The sequence below is a fragment of the Palaemon carinicauda genome, chromosome 15 (genome assembly GCF_036898095.1).
Source record: "Palaemon carinicauda isolate YSFRI2023 chromosome 15, ASM3689809v2, whole genome shotgun sequence".
Taxonomy (NCBI): Eukaryota; Metazoa; Arthropoda; class Malacostraca; order Decapoda; family Palaemonidae; genus Palaemon; species Palaemon carinicauda.
This window is the reverse complement of record NC_090739.1, coordinates 46,622,936-46,636,855: the sequence shown is the minus strand read 5'-3', so window position 1 is coordinate 46,636,855 and position 13,920 is coordinate 46,622,936. Positions and strand designations below refer to the sequence as shown.

Below are 13,920 nucleotides of genomic sequence, written 5' to 3'. Positions count from 1 at the left end.
TGAAGTGATGTTAGGTAGAGTGTTTGAGATTGAAAGGGGAAGAGCAAGAGAAGGTGTGGTTTTATTGCTGAGTGAATGGATGACAGGTAAAGTAGTGGAATGGAAGGAGATATCATCTAGGTTAATGTGGGTAAGGGTTAGGTTGGGTAGGGAATGTTGGACTTTTGTCAGTGCGTATCCGCCAGGTTGTGAGAAAAGTGAAGAAGAGCGGAATGAGTTCTGGAATGAATTAAATAGGTGTGTAGAAGGACTGGGTAGAAGGAATTATGTAGTTGTCAGTGGGCACTGGAGAGGTAGGTGTCACTGGGAAGTATGGTGTACCAGGTGAAAATGAGAGTGGTGAGAGACTGGTAGATGTGTGTGTTGAGCAAGAGATGGTGATAATTTCTAGCTTTTTCAAAAAGAAAGATAAAAACAAGTATACATGGGTAAGAGTGGCAAATGGAAGAGTGGTAGAAAGGACGTTAAAGGATTATGTGTTGATAACTAAAAGAATGTTTGGAAGATTGAAAGATGTGCACGTGTTTAGGGTATGGCTAACGGTATGTCTGATCATTTTTTGGTGGAAGGAAAATTAGGTATAGCAAAAGAGTGGGGGAATAGAGTAGGTGGATGTAAAAGGGAGCTAGTGAGGGTTGAAGAGCTAATAAAACCGGGGGTATAAAGTAAATATCAGGAAAGGTTGAAAATGGCATATGACGAAGTGAAAGTAAGAGAAACTGGTAATTTAGAGGAGGAGTGGAAGTTAGTAAAGAAAATTTTGTTGGGATTGCAAGTGATGTGTGTGGCAAGAGGCAGCATGAGGAAGGGCAGTGAATGGTGGAATGAAGGAGTGAAGGTAAAAGTGGAAGAGAAAAAGAGGGCTTTTGAAGAATGGACGCAGAGTAATCGTGTAGAGAAGTATGAAAGATATGGAGAGAAAAATGTGGAAGTTAAGCGCAAGGTAAGCGAGGCAAAGAGGGCAGCTGACCTGAGGTGGGGTCAGGGATTGGGTCATTCATATGAAGAGAATAAGAAGTTTTGGAAAGAACTGAAGAGAGTAAGGAAGGCTGGTTCAAGAATTGAAGAGACAGTGAAAAATGGAAATGGAAGGTTGTTAAAAGGAGAGGAGGCATGGAAAAGGTGGGTGGAGTATTTTGAAAGCTTACTGAATTTTGAGGATAATAGGGAGGCAGATATAATTGCTGTTCCAGGTCTTGGGGTGCCGGTGATGGGAGATGAGAATGAGAGAGATTGTAAGAGAGGAAGTGAGGAGAGCACTAGATGAAACGAGAGTAGGAAAAGCATCTGGTATGGATGGTGTGAGAGCTGAGATGTTGAAGGAAGGGGGTGTGACTGTACTTGAATGGTTGGTGAGATTGTTTAATATGTGTTTTGTGTAGTCAATGGTACCAGTAGATTTGGTTTGTGCGTGTATTGTACCACTATATAAGGGTAAGGGAGATGTGCATGAGTGTTGTAATTCAAGGGGTATTAGTTTGTTGAGTGTGGTTGGAAAAGTGTATGGTAGAGTACTGGTTAATAGGATTAAGGATAAAACAGAGAATGCAATCTTAGAAGTGCAGGGTGGTTTTAGAAGAAGTAGGGGTTGTATGAATCAGATTTTTAGTTAGGCAGATATGCGAGAAATATTTAGCAAAAGGTAAGGAGGTGTATGTTGAGTTTATAGATCTGGAGAAAACGTATGATAGAATTGATAAGGAAGGAATGTGGAATGTGATGAGGTTATATGGAGTTGGTGGAAGGTTGTTGCAAGCAGTGAAAAGTTCCTACAAAGGTAGTAAAGCATGTGTTAGGATAGAAAATGAAGTGAGCGATTGGTTTCCGGTGAGAGTGGGGCTGAGACAGGGATGTGTGATGTCGCCGTGGTTGTTTAACGTGTATGTTAATGGAGTGGTGAGAGGTGAATGCTCGAGTGCTTGGACGAGGATTGAAACTGGTAGACGAGAATGACCATGAATGGGAGGTACTGTAAATCAGTTGTTGTCTGCGGATGATAATGTACTGGTTGCAGACGCGGAAGAGAAGCTTGGCCGATTAGTGATAGAATTTGGAAGGGTGTGTGAGAGAAGGAAGTTGAGAGTTAATGTGGGTAAGAGTAAGGTTATGAGATGTACGAGAAGGGAAGGTGGTGCAAGGTTGAATGTCATGTTGAATGGAGAGTTACTTGAGGAGGTGAATCAGTTTAAGTACTTGGGGTCTGTTGTTGCAACAAATGGTGGAGTGGAAGCAGATGTACTTCAGAGAGTGAATGAAGGATGCAAAGTGTTTGGGGGCAGTTAAGGGAGTAGTAAAAAATAGAGGGTTGGGCATGAATGTAAAGAGAGTTCTGTATGAGAAAGTGATTGTACCAGCTGTGATGTGTGGATCGGAGTTTTGGGGAATGAAAGTGACGGAGAGACAGAAATTGAATGTGTTTGAGATGAAGTGTCTAAGGAGTATGGCTGGTGTATCTTGAGTAGATAGGGTTAAGAAGGAAGTAGTGAGGGTGAAAACAGGTGTAAGAAATGAGTTAGCTGCTAGAGGGGATATGAATGTGTTGAGGTAGTTTGGCCATGTTGAGAGAATGAAAAGTGGCTGTCTGCTAAAGAAGGTGATGAATGCAAGAGTTGATGGAAGAAGTACAAGTGGAAGGCCAAGGTTTGGGTGGATGGATGGAGTGGAGAGAGCTCTGGGTGATAGGAGGATAGATGTGAGAGAGGCAAGAGAGCATGCTAGAAATAGGAATGAATGGCAAGCGATTGTGACGCAGTTTCGGTAGGCCCTGCTGCTTCCTCTGGTGCCTTGGATGACCGCAGAGGTAGCAGCAGTAGGGGATTCAGTGTTAAGAAGCTTCATCTGTGGTGGATAACGGGGGAGGGTAGGTTGTAGCACCCTAGCAATACCAGCCGAACTCTGTCGAGTCCCTTGTCAGGCTGGGAGGAACGTAGAGAGGAGAGGTCCCCTTTTTGTTTCATTTGTTTGATGTCGGCTACTCCCCAAAATTGGGGGAAGTGCCTTGGTATATGTATATGTACTAAATCCATTCACCTTCAAACACCCCAAAACTAGAGTTTGGGGAGCAGTCACTCTCCCTCCAGCTCCTCTTCTTAGATATCTCACAGGAAGTAACTATACAGGAGAGGGGACTCCCAATCCCCTAGTCCTGCCCCTTTTAGTCACCTCTTACGACATGCAGGGATACATTGATTCTACTTTAATTGTTGTTATGCCCCCCCCCCACCCCGCAAGGCCACAGGGGCCCTCAACTAACTTGTCATATAAATCAGCATTAAGAGAGCCTTTCGAGCGTGCCTTTGACATGGATCCAGAGTTGGACATGTTTTATAAGATCACCCAGCTTTTTGCTTTACATTCACCATCTAACCAATTTCTGTTGTATCTTGGTCTCTGAAGAGGGTGGTAGAGTTTTTGGCCAAGTTAAATCATCCATCACCCTCATGAAAAACTTTTGCAAAAAAACTTTTTTTTTTTTTTTAATAGGTTAGCCTCAGGCAAAAGTAAGTGAATTTGTGGCCTTTTGGAAGGATAGGGAGTTCATTACCTTAATCCAAGGTCATCTAATTCTGACCCCAGGCCTTGCCTCCTCTTTCTAATCAAAATTGAAAAGCCTCTTTAGAGATCTGCTCCACATTTTGGCTCTTAAATTTAAGAAATAGCAACCTCTGTCTGGTGTCTACCTTACAGCTTTGCATCCACAACTTCAGAAGGTAAGTAATTTCCAAATTCCCAGACCAGCAAGTCTCTCTCAACAGAAGCTAACTGTATTTGGATTACCTCCCTAATTAAAAAAAAAGGGCTCCATCTATAAAACCTACAATATAACAAAATCGCCTCTTCATTAGCCTTCTTTGCTAATACAGTATGCAATTTCAAGATATCCAGAGCTTTCCAGGTTGGCCAGGGCATAGGGCGTTTATTAAATACTACCTGAAACAAATCTAAGAAGCACAACATTTATGTGTTGTACTTGAAATATTTGTGACCCCAACAGTACGTCGCATTGGATTCCCTATGCTAGCCTTTCAAAAGAAGGTCCTTGTAGACCACACAGCACCTCTCTAAATATAGGCTTTTACTTTTGTCAAAAATGTTATTTTCATTAGTAAAATAAATTTTTGAATATACTTACCCGATGATCATGTAGCTGTCAACTCCGTTGCCCGACAGAAATCTACGGTCGGGATACGCCAGCGATCGCTATCCAGGTGGGGGTGTACACAACAGCGCCATCTGTGAGTAGGTACTCAAGTACTTCTTGTCAACAAGAACTCAATTTTCTCCTCGGTCCACTGGTTCTCTATGGGGAGGAAGGGCGGGTTCTTTAATTCATGATCATCGGGTAAGTATATTCAAAAATTTATTTTACTAATGAAAATAACATTTTTCAAAATTAATCTTACCCGATGATCATGTAGCTGATTCACACCCAGGGTGGTGGGTGGAGACCAGCATACATGTTAACAAAGAAGCTAAGTATCCCGTATTTCATTTTATCAGTTATTCAAAATAACAAACATGAAATAAATAAGTACCTGGTAAGGAAGTCGACTTGAACTATTACTCTGCCTTTTTTAAGTACGTCTTCCTTACTGAGCCTAGCGGTCCTCTTAGGATGCTGAACGACTCCTAGGTGCTGAAGTATAAAGGGCTGCAACCCATACTAAAGGACCTCATCACAACCTCTAACCTAGGCGCTTCTCAAGAAAGAATTTGACCACCCGCCAAATCAACCAGGATGCGGAAGGCTTCTTAGCCGACCGTACAACCAAAAGAACAACAATAAAAAGTATTTAAGAGAAAGGTTAAAAAGGTTATGGGATTATGGGAATGTAGTGGCTGAGCCCTCACCTACTACTGCACTCGCTGCTACGAATGGTCCCAGGGTGTAGCAGTTCTCGTAAAGAGACTAGACATCTTTGAGATAGAATGATGCGAACACTGACTTGCTTCTCCAATAGGTTGCATCCATAACACTCTGCAGAGAACGGTTCTGTTTGAAGGCCACTGAAGTAGCAACAGCTCTCACTTCATGTGTCCTTACCTTCAGCAAAGCAAGGTCTTCTTCCTTCAGATGAGAATGTGCTTCTCTAATCAGAAGCCTGATGTAGTAAGAAACTGCGTTCTTAGACATCGGTAGAGAAGGCTTCTTGATAGCACACCATAAAGCTTCTGATTGTCCTCGTAATGGCTTTGACCTTCTTAAATAGTACCTAAGAGCTCTAACTGGGCAAAGTACTCTCTCTAGTTCGTTCCCCACCAAGTTGGACAGGCTTGGGATCTCGAACGATTTAGGCCAAGGACGGGAAGGAAGCTCGTTTTTAGCCAAAAAACCGAGCTGCAAGGAACATGTAGCCGTTTCAGATGTGAAACCTATGTTCCTGCTGAAGGCGTGGATCTCACTTACTCTTTTAGCTGTTGCTAAGCACACGAGGAAAAGAGTTTTTAATGTGAGGTCCTTAAAAGAGGCTGATTGGAGCGGTTCAAATCTTGATGACATTAGGAACCTTAAAACCACGTCTAGATTCCAGCCTGGAGTGGACAACCGACGTTCCTTTGAGGTCTCAAAAGACCTAAGGAGGTCCTGTAGATCTTTGTTGGTGGAAAGATCCAAGCCTCTGTGGCGGAATACCGCTGCCAACATACTTCTGTAACCCTTGATCGTAGGAGCTGATAGGGATCTTACGTTCCTTAGATGTAACAGGAAGTCAGCAATCTGGGTTACAGTGGTACTGGTTGAGGAAACTGCATTGGCCTTGCACCAGCTTCGGAAGACTTCCCATTTAGACTGATAGACTCTGAGAGTGGATGTCCTCCTTGCTCTGGCAATCGCTCTGGCTGCCTCCTTCGAAAAGCCTCTAGCTCTTGAGAGTCTTTCGATAGTCTGAAGGCAGTCAGACGAAGAGCGTGGAGGTTTGGGTGTACCTTCTTTACGTGAGGTTGACGCAGAAGGTCCACTCTTAGAGGAAGAGTCCTGGGAATGTCGACTAGCCATTGCAGTACCTCGGTGAACCATTCTCTCGCGGGCCAGAGGGGAGCAACCAACGTCAGCCGTGTCCCTTTGTGAGAGGCGAACTTCTGAAGTACCCTGTTGACAATCTTGAACGGCGGGAACGCATACAGGTCGAGATGGGACCAATCCAGCAGAAAGGCATCCACGTGAACTGCTGCTGGGTCTGGAATCGGAGAACAATACATCGGGAGCCTCTTGGTCATTGAGGTAGCGAATAGATCTATGGTTGGCTGACCCCACAGGGCCCATAGTCTGCTGCAAACATTCTTGTGAAGGGTCCACTCTGTGGGGATGACCTGACCCTTCCGGCTGAGGCGATCTGCCATGACATTCATATCGCCCTGAATGAACCTCGTTACCAGCGTAAGCTTTCGATCTTTTGACCAAATGAGGAGGTCCCTTGCGATCTCGAACAACTTCCTCGAATGAGTCCCTCCCTGCTTGGAGATGTAAGCCAAGGCTGTGGTGTTGTCGGAGTTCACCTCCACCACCTTGTTTAGCTGGAGGGACTTGAAGTTTATCAAGGCCAGATGAACCGCCAACAACTCCTTGCAATTGATGTGAAGTGTCCTTTGCTCCTGATTCCATGTGCCCGAGCATTCCTGTCCGTCCAGTGTCGCACCCCAGCCCGTGTCCGATGCGTCCGAGAAGAGACGGTGGTCGGGGGTCTGAACAGCCAATGGTAGACCTTCCTTGAGAAGAATGCTGTTCTTCCACCACGTTAGAGTAGACCTCATCTCTTCGGAAACAGGAACTGAGACCGTCTCTAGCGTCATGTCCTTTATCCAGTGAGCAGCTAGATGATACTGAAGGGGGCGGAGGTGGAGTCTCCCTAACTCGATGAACAGGGCCAGCGATGAAAGTGTCCCTGTTAGACTCATCCACTGCCTGACTGAGCATCGGTTCCTTCTCAGCATGCTCTGGATGCATTCTAGGGCTTGATTGATCCTTGGGGCCGACGGAAAAGCCGGAAAAGCTCGACTCTGAATCTCCATACCCAGGTAGACAATGGTCTGGGATGGGACGAGCTGGGACTTCTCTATATTGACCAGGAGGCCCAGTTCCTTGGTCAGATCCATAGTCCATCTGAGATTCTCCAGACAGCGACGACTTGTTGGAGCTCTTAAAAGCCAGTCGTCTAAATAGAGGGAGGCTCTGATGTCTGCCAAGTGAAGGAATTTCGCAATATTCCTCATCAGTCTGGTAAACACAAGAGGTGCCGTGCTTAGGCCAAAGCATAGGGCTTGGAACTGGTACACAACCTTTCCAAAGACGAACCTTAGGAAAGGTTGGGAGTCTGGATGGATGGGGACGTGAAAGTACGCGTCTTTCAGGTCTAACGAGACCATCCAGTCCTCCTGCCTGACCGCTGCTAGGACCGACTTCGTCGTCTCCATCGTGAACGTCTGCTTGGTGACAAAAGCATTGAGAGCACTGACGTCCAGCACCGGTCTCCAACCTCCTGTCTTCTTGGCTACCAGGAAGAGACGGTTGTAAAAGCCCGGGGATTGATGATCCCGGACTATGACCACCGCTTCCTTTTGTAGCAAGAGCGACACCTCTTGTTGCAACGCTAGCCTCTTGTCCTTCTCCTTGTAGTTGGGAGAGAGGTTGATGGGAGACGTAGCTAGAGGGGGACTGCGGCAGAACGGAATTCTGTATCCCTCCCTTAGCCACTTCACAGACTGAGCGTCTGCACCTCTGCTCTCCCAAGCTTGCCAGAAGGTCTTGAGTCTGGCTCCTACTGCTGTCTGGAGAGGAAGGCAGTCAGAACTTGCCTTTTGCGGACTTGGAACCCTTCTTGGACTTGCCACGGTGACTGTCTGCACGGGTACCTCCTCTGCTGGAGGCTCTGCCACGAAAGGGCGGGATGAACCTAGATGCAGGTGTGTCAACTGCTGCAGGGCGGAAGGGTCTAGGCACGGAAGGTAAGGTTTTAGCCTTACGTGCAGAAGATGCCATAAGATCATGAGTATCCTTCTGGATAAGCGAGGCAGCCATCCCCTTAATCAGCTCCTCCGGAAACAGACACTTGGAGAGAGGAGCAAACAACAACTCTGACTTCTGGCAAGGAGTGATACCAGCCGATAAGAAGGAGCAAAGATGTTCTCTCTTCTTAAGGACTCCTGACACATACGAAGCCGCAAGTTCACCAGACCCATCCCGAATTGCTTTGTCCATGCTAGACATGATCAGCATGGCCGAGTCCTTATCTGAAGGGGAAGTCTTCCTGCTTAAGGCTCCCAAACACCAATCGAGGAAGTTGAATATCTCGAAGGCACGAAAGACTCCCTTCAACAGATGATCTAAATCGGAAAAGGACCAGCAGATCTTCGAACGTCTCATAGCCAACCTGCGGGGAGAGTCAACCAGACTTGAGAAGTCGCCCTGGGCAGAGGCAGGAACTCCCAAGCCGGGTTCCTATCCCGTGGCATACCAGACGCTCGACTTAGAAGCAAGCTTGGTAGGCGGAAAGACGAAAGAAGTCTTTCCCAGTTGCTTCTTGGAATGCAACCACTCTCCCATAACCCTCAAAGCTCTCTTAGATGATCTGGCGAGAACAAGCTTGGTGAAGGCAGGCGCAGCAGACTGCATGCCCAGAGCAAACTCGGAGGGAGGAGAACGAGGGGTTGCAGACACAAACTGCTCAGGATACAAGTCCCTGAACAAGGCAAGGACTTTACGAAAGTCTAAGGAGGGAGGCGTAGACTTGGGCCCTTCAAAATCAGAGTGAGGTTCATCCAGATGTGCAGCTTCGTCATCCGATACACCATCATCCGAAAGCTGAGTTGTAAGTGGCAAAGGTAGAGCAGAAAGCTGAACGGCTGAATCCGGCAGTACGGGTGCATGCGTACCTGCGGATCCAACATCATGCCGCTGCTGGTCGGTCTGCGAGCTGGCAACAACAAAAGCAGAGGGCTGGTGTGTGGGAGGGGCTGCGGTGGGTTGAGGCGCATGCGGTATGGTATGCAGAGCATGCTGTAAGGTATGCGGCTCATGCTGCATGGTATGCGGAGCATGCTGTAAGGTATGCAGAGCATGCTGCATGGGCTGAGGAGAATGCCGCATAGTGCTGGAACCCGGCAACTCCTGATGCGGTAGCTCACGCATGTTAGCAGATGGTGCAGCAAGAACATGCGTCTGGCAGGGAGGACTGCGCATCGGTGGTGGAGCTCTCACAGGTGGAGTGTGGGAGCTGGCAGCCGCAGTATCTGCTGAGCGCACAACCTCGGCGGGTTGTAGGTTAACAGGAGCAGTGTTAACCTTTTCAGCATGATACTCCTGCATGAATGCCGCAAGCTGAGACTGCATAGTCTGCAGCATGGACCACTTAGGGTCTACTGTGGTTGGAGCAACAACAGACGGAGCAGTAGCCTGTTGAGGGACCACTCTACCTCTCTTGGGAGGTGTGCAGTCATCAGATGACTGCGGAGAGTCCGAACTGACCCAGTGGCTACACCTGGGCCGTTGGACTCGCTCGGAAGGGACCTTACGTTTGAGCGGTCGTGAGACCTTGGTCCACCGTTTCCTCCTGGAAACTTCTTCCACAGACGAGGAATGTAAGGGCTCATTCGTCTGTATGTGGATGGGACGATCCTTAACAGATACGTCCGCAACCACTGAGGATACATCCGTGCGCCGATCAAGGCCTGCCGAACCCTTTGGTCCTTCGACATTGCTTCTCCCCTGGGCTTGGGAGCTTGCAAGAGGTCCCGGACTGGGAGGACGACTGGCACGCACAAATGTACCCTCATGCGCAACACTGACACTGACACTTTGCACATCACTAGCACTAACACTTCCCACTGCACTCTTCGCTTTCAGCTCTCTGACATCTGCCAAGAGCTGATTACGGTCATTAGCCAATGACTCCACTTTGTCACCGAGAGCCTGAATGGCACGCAACATATCCGCCATTGCAGGCTGAGCACTCGTAGCAGGTTCGGGAGTCACCACCACAGGGGAAGGAAAAGGTTGAGGGGCATGGGGAGAGGAAAAATCCACAGAGCGAGAAGAACTCCTCCTATTTCTCTCCTTCTCTAACCTACGTGCATATCTAAGGAATTCGTTAAAATCGAATTCCGAAAGCCCAGCACATTCCCCACATCGATCTTCCAATTGACAGGATTTACCCCTACAATTGGAACATACGGTATGAGGATCTATAGAGGCCTTCGGAAGACGCCTAGCACAAGTCCTAACGCTACACTGCCTGTACTTAGGTACTTGAGACTGGTCAGACATCTTGAATTTAGAAGTAGTCAAGGGGGAATTCCAAAATCTAGCAAAGTTCGTTAACAATTAATCCAAATTAATTCCAAAAGCTTGCTAAGCTAATGATAAAGCTTCCTGAATAGCGAAGGCTAAACTCTAGAGCAAATACATCCCCAAATCGTGAACAATAACTCCAGAATCAACAGCGAATCCAAGTAGGTCTTGCCGGCGGCACGACAGAGGAAAAATTGAGTTCTTGTTGACAAGAAGTACTTGAGTACCTACTCACAGATGGCGCTGTTGTGTACACCCCCACCTGGATAGCGATCGCTGGCGTATCCCGACCGTAGATTTCTGTCGGGCAACGGAGTTGACAGCTACATGATCATCGGGTAAGATTAATATTGAAAACCCCCTTTTTAACTCATTCTCCCTGAGTAATAGAATCCCACTTATATAGTTATCAACTGTATTTCTTTCTTTAACGGACTAGTGATCAGAATTACAGTATTTTCATTACTGTAGTAGTATAGTTCAGTACTTTTGCTCCCCTTTTTTCATGAACTCTAACAGCTTTACAGTTTAACTATGCCACAGAATGCAAGCCTTCCCTCCTTGAAGTTTGTGATAGGTCAATTCTTGAAAGAGGAATGTCATACCTCTAACTCATCCAAATGATTAACAGAACGTAATTGACTTTGTTAGATGATGCTTTCTATGCACTTGTTAACCATAATTACCTCTCATGATATATATACACTATTCACTAATAAGATTTTTATTCTAAATATCCTGTATTATTATGTCCATGCAAATTTTTTTTTTTTTATTATTAAAAACAGCCCTATATAACACATTTAAAATGGAAGATAGACTTAAACATTGTTCTGATATTTTGAAAATAATTTAACATGAGCTTACACATTTAAATGTTAATAACTATGAAGGAATAAAGCAGCCTTAATGGAAAATTTTCTTGCCCTGATTTTAGCATTCTAGCTGCCCTGTCAAGACTGAGAGCCGAGGTATAGATAAAGTAATTTCCTACATACTTCTTATCCCATCATTTTAATGACAATTGAAGATGACAGAAAGAGCATCATTACCATTTAAACTTTTTACATCAGGTTTTCTTTCCAATGTGCCAAATCAAAGATAACAAGACCAAGTTTGGTAATAGGTACAGTACAGTACACTCAATTTGTTAAAAAAAAAGTTATAGAATTTCACACAATGGAATGATAATTTTCCATGAATTATAATTTTTTATACAAGATAAAAAAAGGACATGCAGAAAAAATCAAAGTACAGTGATATGTAAAAATGAAAAAAAAATATTTATTTAAATTTTAGCAGAACTTGGATGTCTCAAAAGGATTTTAACATCAAGAAACATTGTGGTATGAAATATAATATCCCAGTACTGTACCCTAAATATATAAAATCTTGTAAACAGATTCATACTCTTATTTAAGCAATTACAGTTCTCTTTTCTACACAATTAATGTCAATAATGAAACCTTATAAAGCATTCAACAATGCTAACCTGTTTTTAAAAGTCAAGATGTCTTTAGAATTAGACATTTTATAATCAAACTGTACAAGAGTAATTAACGAGAAAGCCCTACGCAAATCTCAGGTAATTTAACCAAATATATACAATTTACAGATTTACAAGGAAAAAAATATTCAAAACAAGACAGTTTAAATCTCCTAAATATTGTAATTTGTAATGATATAAAACTTACACAAAAATAGTTGAAGGGTGTAATATTCAATACAGTACTTAATACTCTGATTCAGGGAAGTAAAACTTTTAGATAGATTTCCTAACATCAGTGTCAAACAAAAAACTTGAATTACTAAACATGTTAAGTTTGACCTATTTTTTTATCCAAAAGAAAATTATTTGAAACAAAATTAAAATACAATAACTGTGTTCAAAATACTATAAATTACTAATGCTCTTTGGATGAAACCTAGTAATTCTCTCCCCTTTCATCAGTTCTCAAAATCTCTTACTCCAAAAATATAGTTCATAGAAACATATAATGCAGGCCACAACAGAAATATTGAAGACAAACTAAGTCCATGTTTTTGCCTTAAAAAAATCGATCAACAAAGCCTAATATTTTTCATGTGACAGTTCTGTTATCATTAATAATGGGCCCTCCCCTCTAGCTATAATATTCTATTAGCAACAGACTTCGGATATTTTCCAATGCAATAAACATTTGTAATGATTACAATACAGATATGGACTGCAGTGATATTTTGGATGATATTTCTATTTCAAATAATAGCAGCTCATTGAACACTTTCCAGTCCAATAAGAGGTGAATTATAACAATAAATAAGCTTTCCTTTTTATAATTCAGTAATAAAGGGTATCATGCATGAACTCTGCCTTACAGAAAGTTTTTCATTTCAATTTTAGGTGATTCAGATTAACTTTATGCAGTCAGAGCTGCCATTAAAAGTTCCATCTTGTTTAAAAAATTGCGTCCTTCCATGCGGTCATGTCGTACTTCTTGCCAGGCAGTTCCTAAATGTTCCCATCTCTGCTCATTCACAACAGTTGAGGGATAGAAGTCTGGTCTAGGGGATGATGATACATAAAGTGAGATGCGTTGGTGGGGTCCAGAATGCACCCCAATCACTTTATTACCAGAGGGAGAAGCAAGAATGACTGTTGAAGCATTACCGAGAGATTCAATTGCACCTGTTCCAATGTTCTGTTCCGAGGACAACACTGTCCAACCATTATATTTTGCTAAACCTTGGACAGCAGCCATATTATGTTGTGAAATTTGACAAAATATAAGATTTCTCAACTCTTGGGGTTCAAAGGACATAGTCATTATTTTCCCGTCTCTACATATACACTTGAGAGTTCTTTCATAAATATGAATAACTAATTTAGTTCTTAAAACAGATTCGTACCCTTGAGTCACAATATTTATTTTCACACATGACTGAGTAGGTGAATTGAAAGCATTCCAATGAGAGACAATTAATGGATCTTTGAACTCTGCTGCAAGCTGATCAATGACATACATTGTTCTAAGTCTCAAGAAGTTATGCTGTACCTGTCTGATTATCTGTTCCAGTAGGGTTTTCTCTTTTGTCATTTGAATGATCTGAAAATAAACATTTATTTAAAAATTACTTATGTAAACAATATATAGCACATAATACAGAAGCTAGTAATTATTTTAAAGAGAACGGCTTTTTGCTTCCTTCAATTAACTTTTTTCATTAAAATTTATTTTATTATACTTACTTAGAATTCATGTCCTATTCTTTAATAAAATTTAAATTAAGAAATGCTTCGACCATAATTAAAGAAAAAATAATTCTACCTAACTTGGCATGGTACCTGCCCTGGCCAGAAAAGTAATATTTAGCACTAAGCTTCTCTCCCTATCTCCCAAGTAAATAATTCAATCCTTAATAACCAGTAATACCATATACCATGAACTTCAGTTAAGTATTGGACTATCAAATTTTATTTTAAAGATAAGTTTTATTTTAATGAATCTTGCCTAAATTCCATGTGTTGATTTACACATTACAGTATACTGGAAGGTCGGTTAGTGATAATACTGTACTGTACTAGCACAAAGATATATAAGTTGTCTTCTCACCTCTCAAATATAATGTATATTTCACCATCAAAGCTGTAGCACATC

At 43.3% G+C, this 13,920-nt stretch overlaps 1 protein-coding gene across 1 annotated transcript in view; it reads right to left on the bottom strand.

The window, feature by feature from the left end:
- Nucleotides 1–12,582: 12,582 nt before the first annotated feature.
- MED17 (mediator complex subunit 17) overlaps nt 12,583–13,920 on the bottom strand; it is a 162,954-nt gene continuing 161,616 nt past the window's right edge. Inside the window, exon 8 of the mRNA XM_068388378.1 lies at nt 12,583–13,368. Within this exon, the coding sequence (XP_068244479.1) occupies nt 12,682–13,368 (687 nt within the window). The 3' untranslated portion in view covers nt 12,583–12,681. The remainder of the gene's footprint in view (nt 13,369–13,920) is intronic.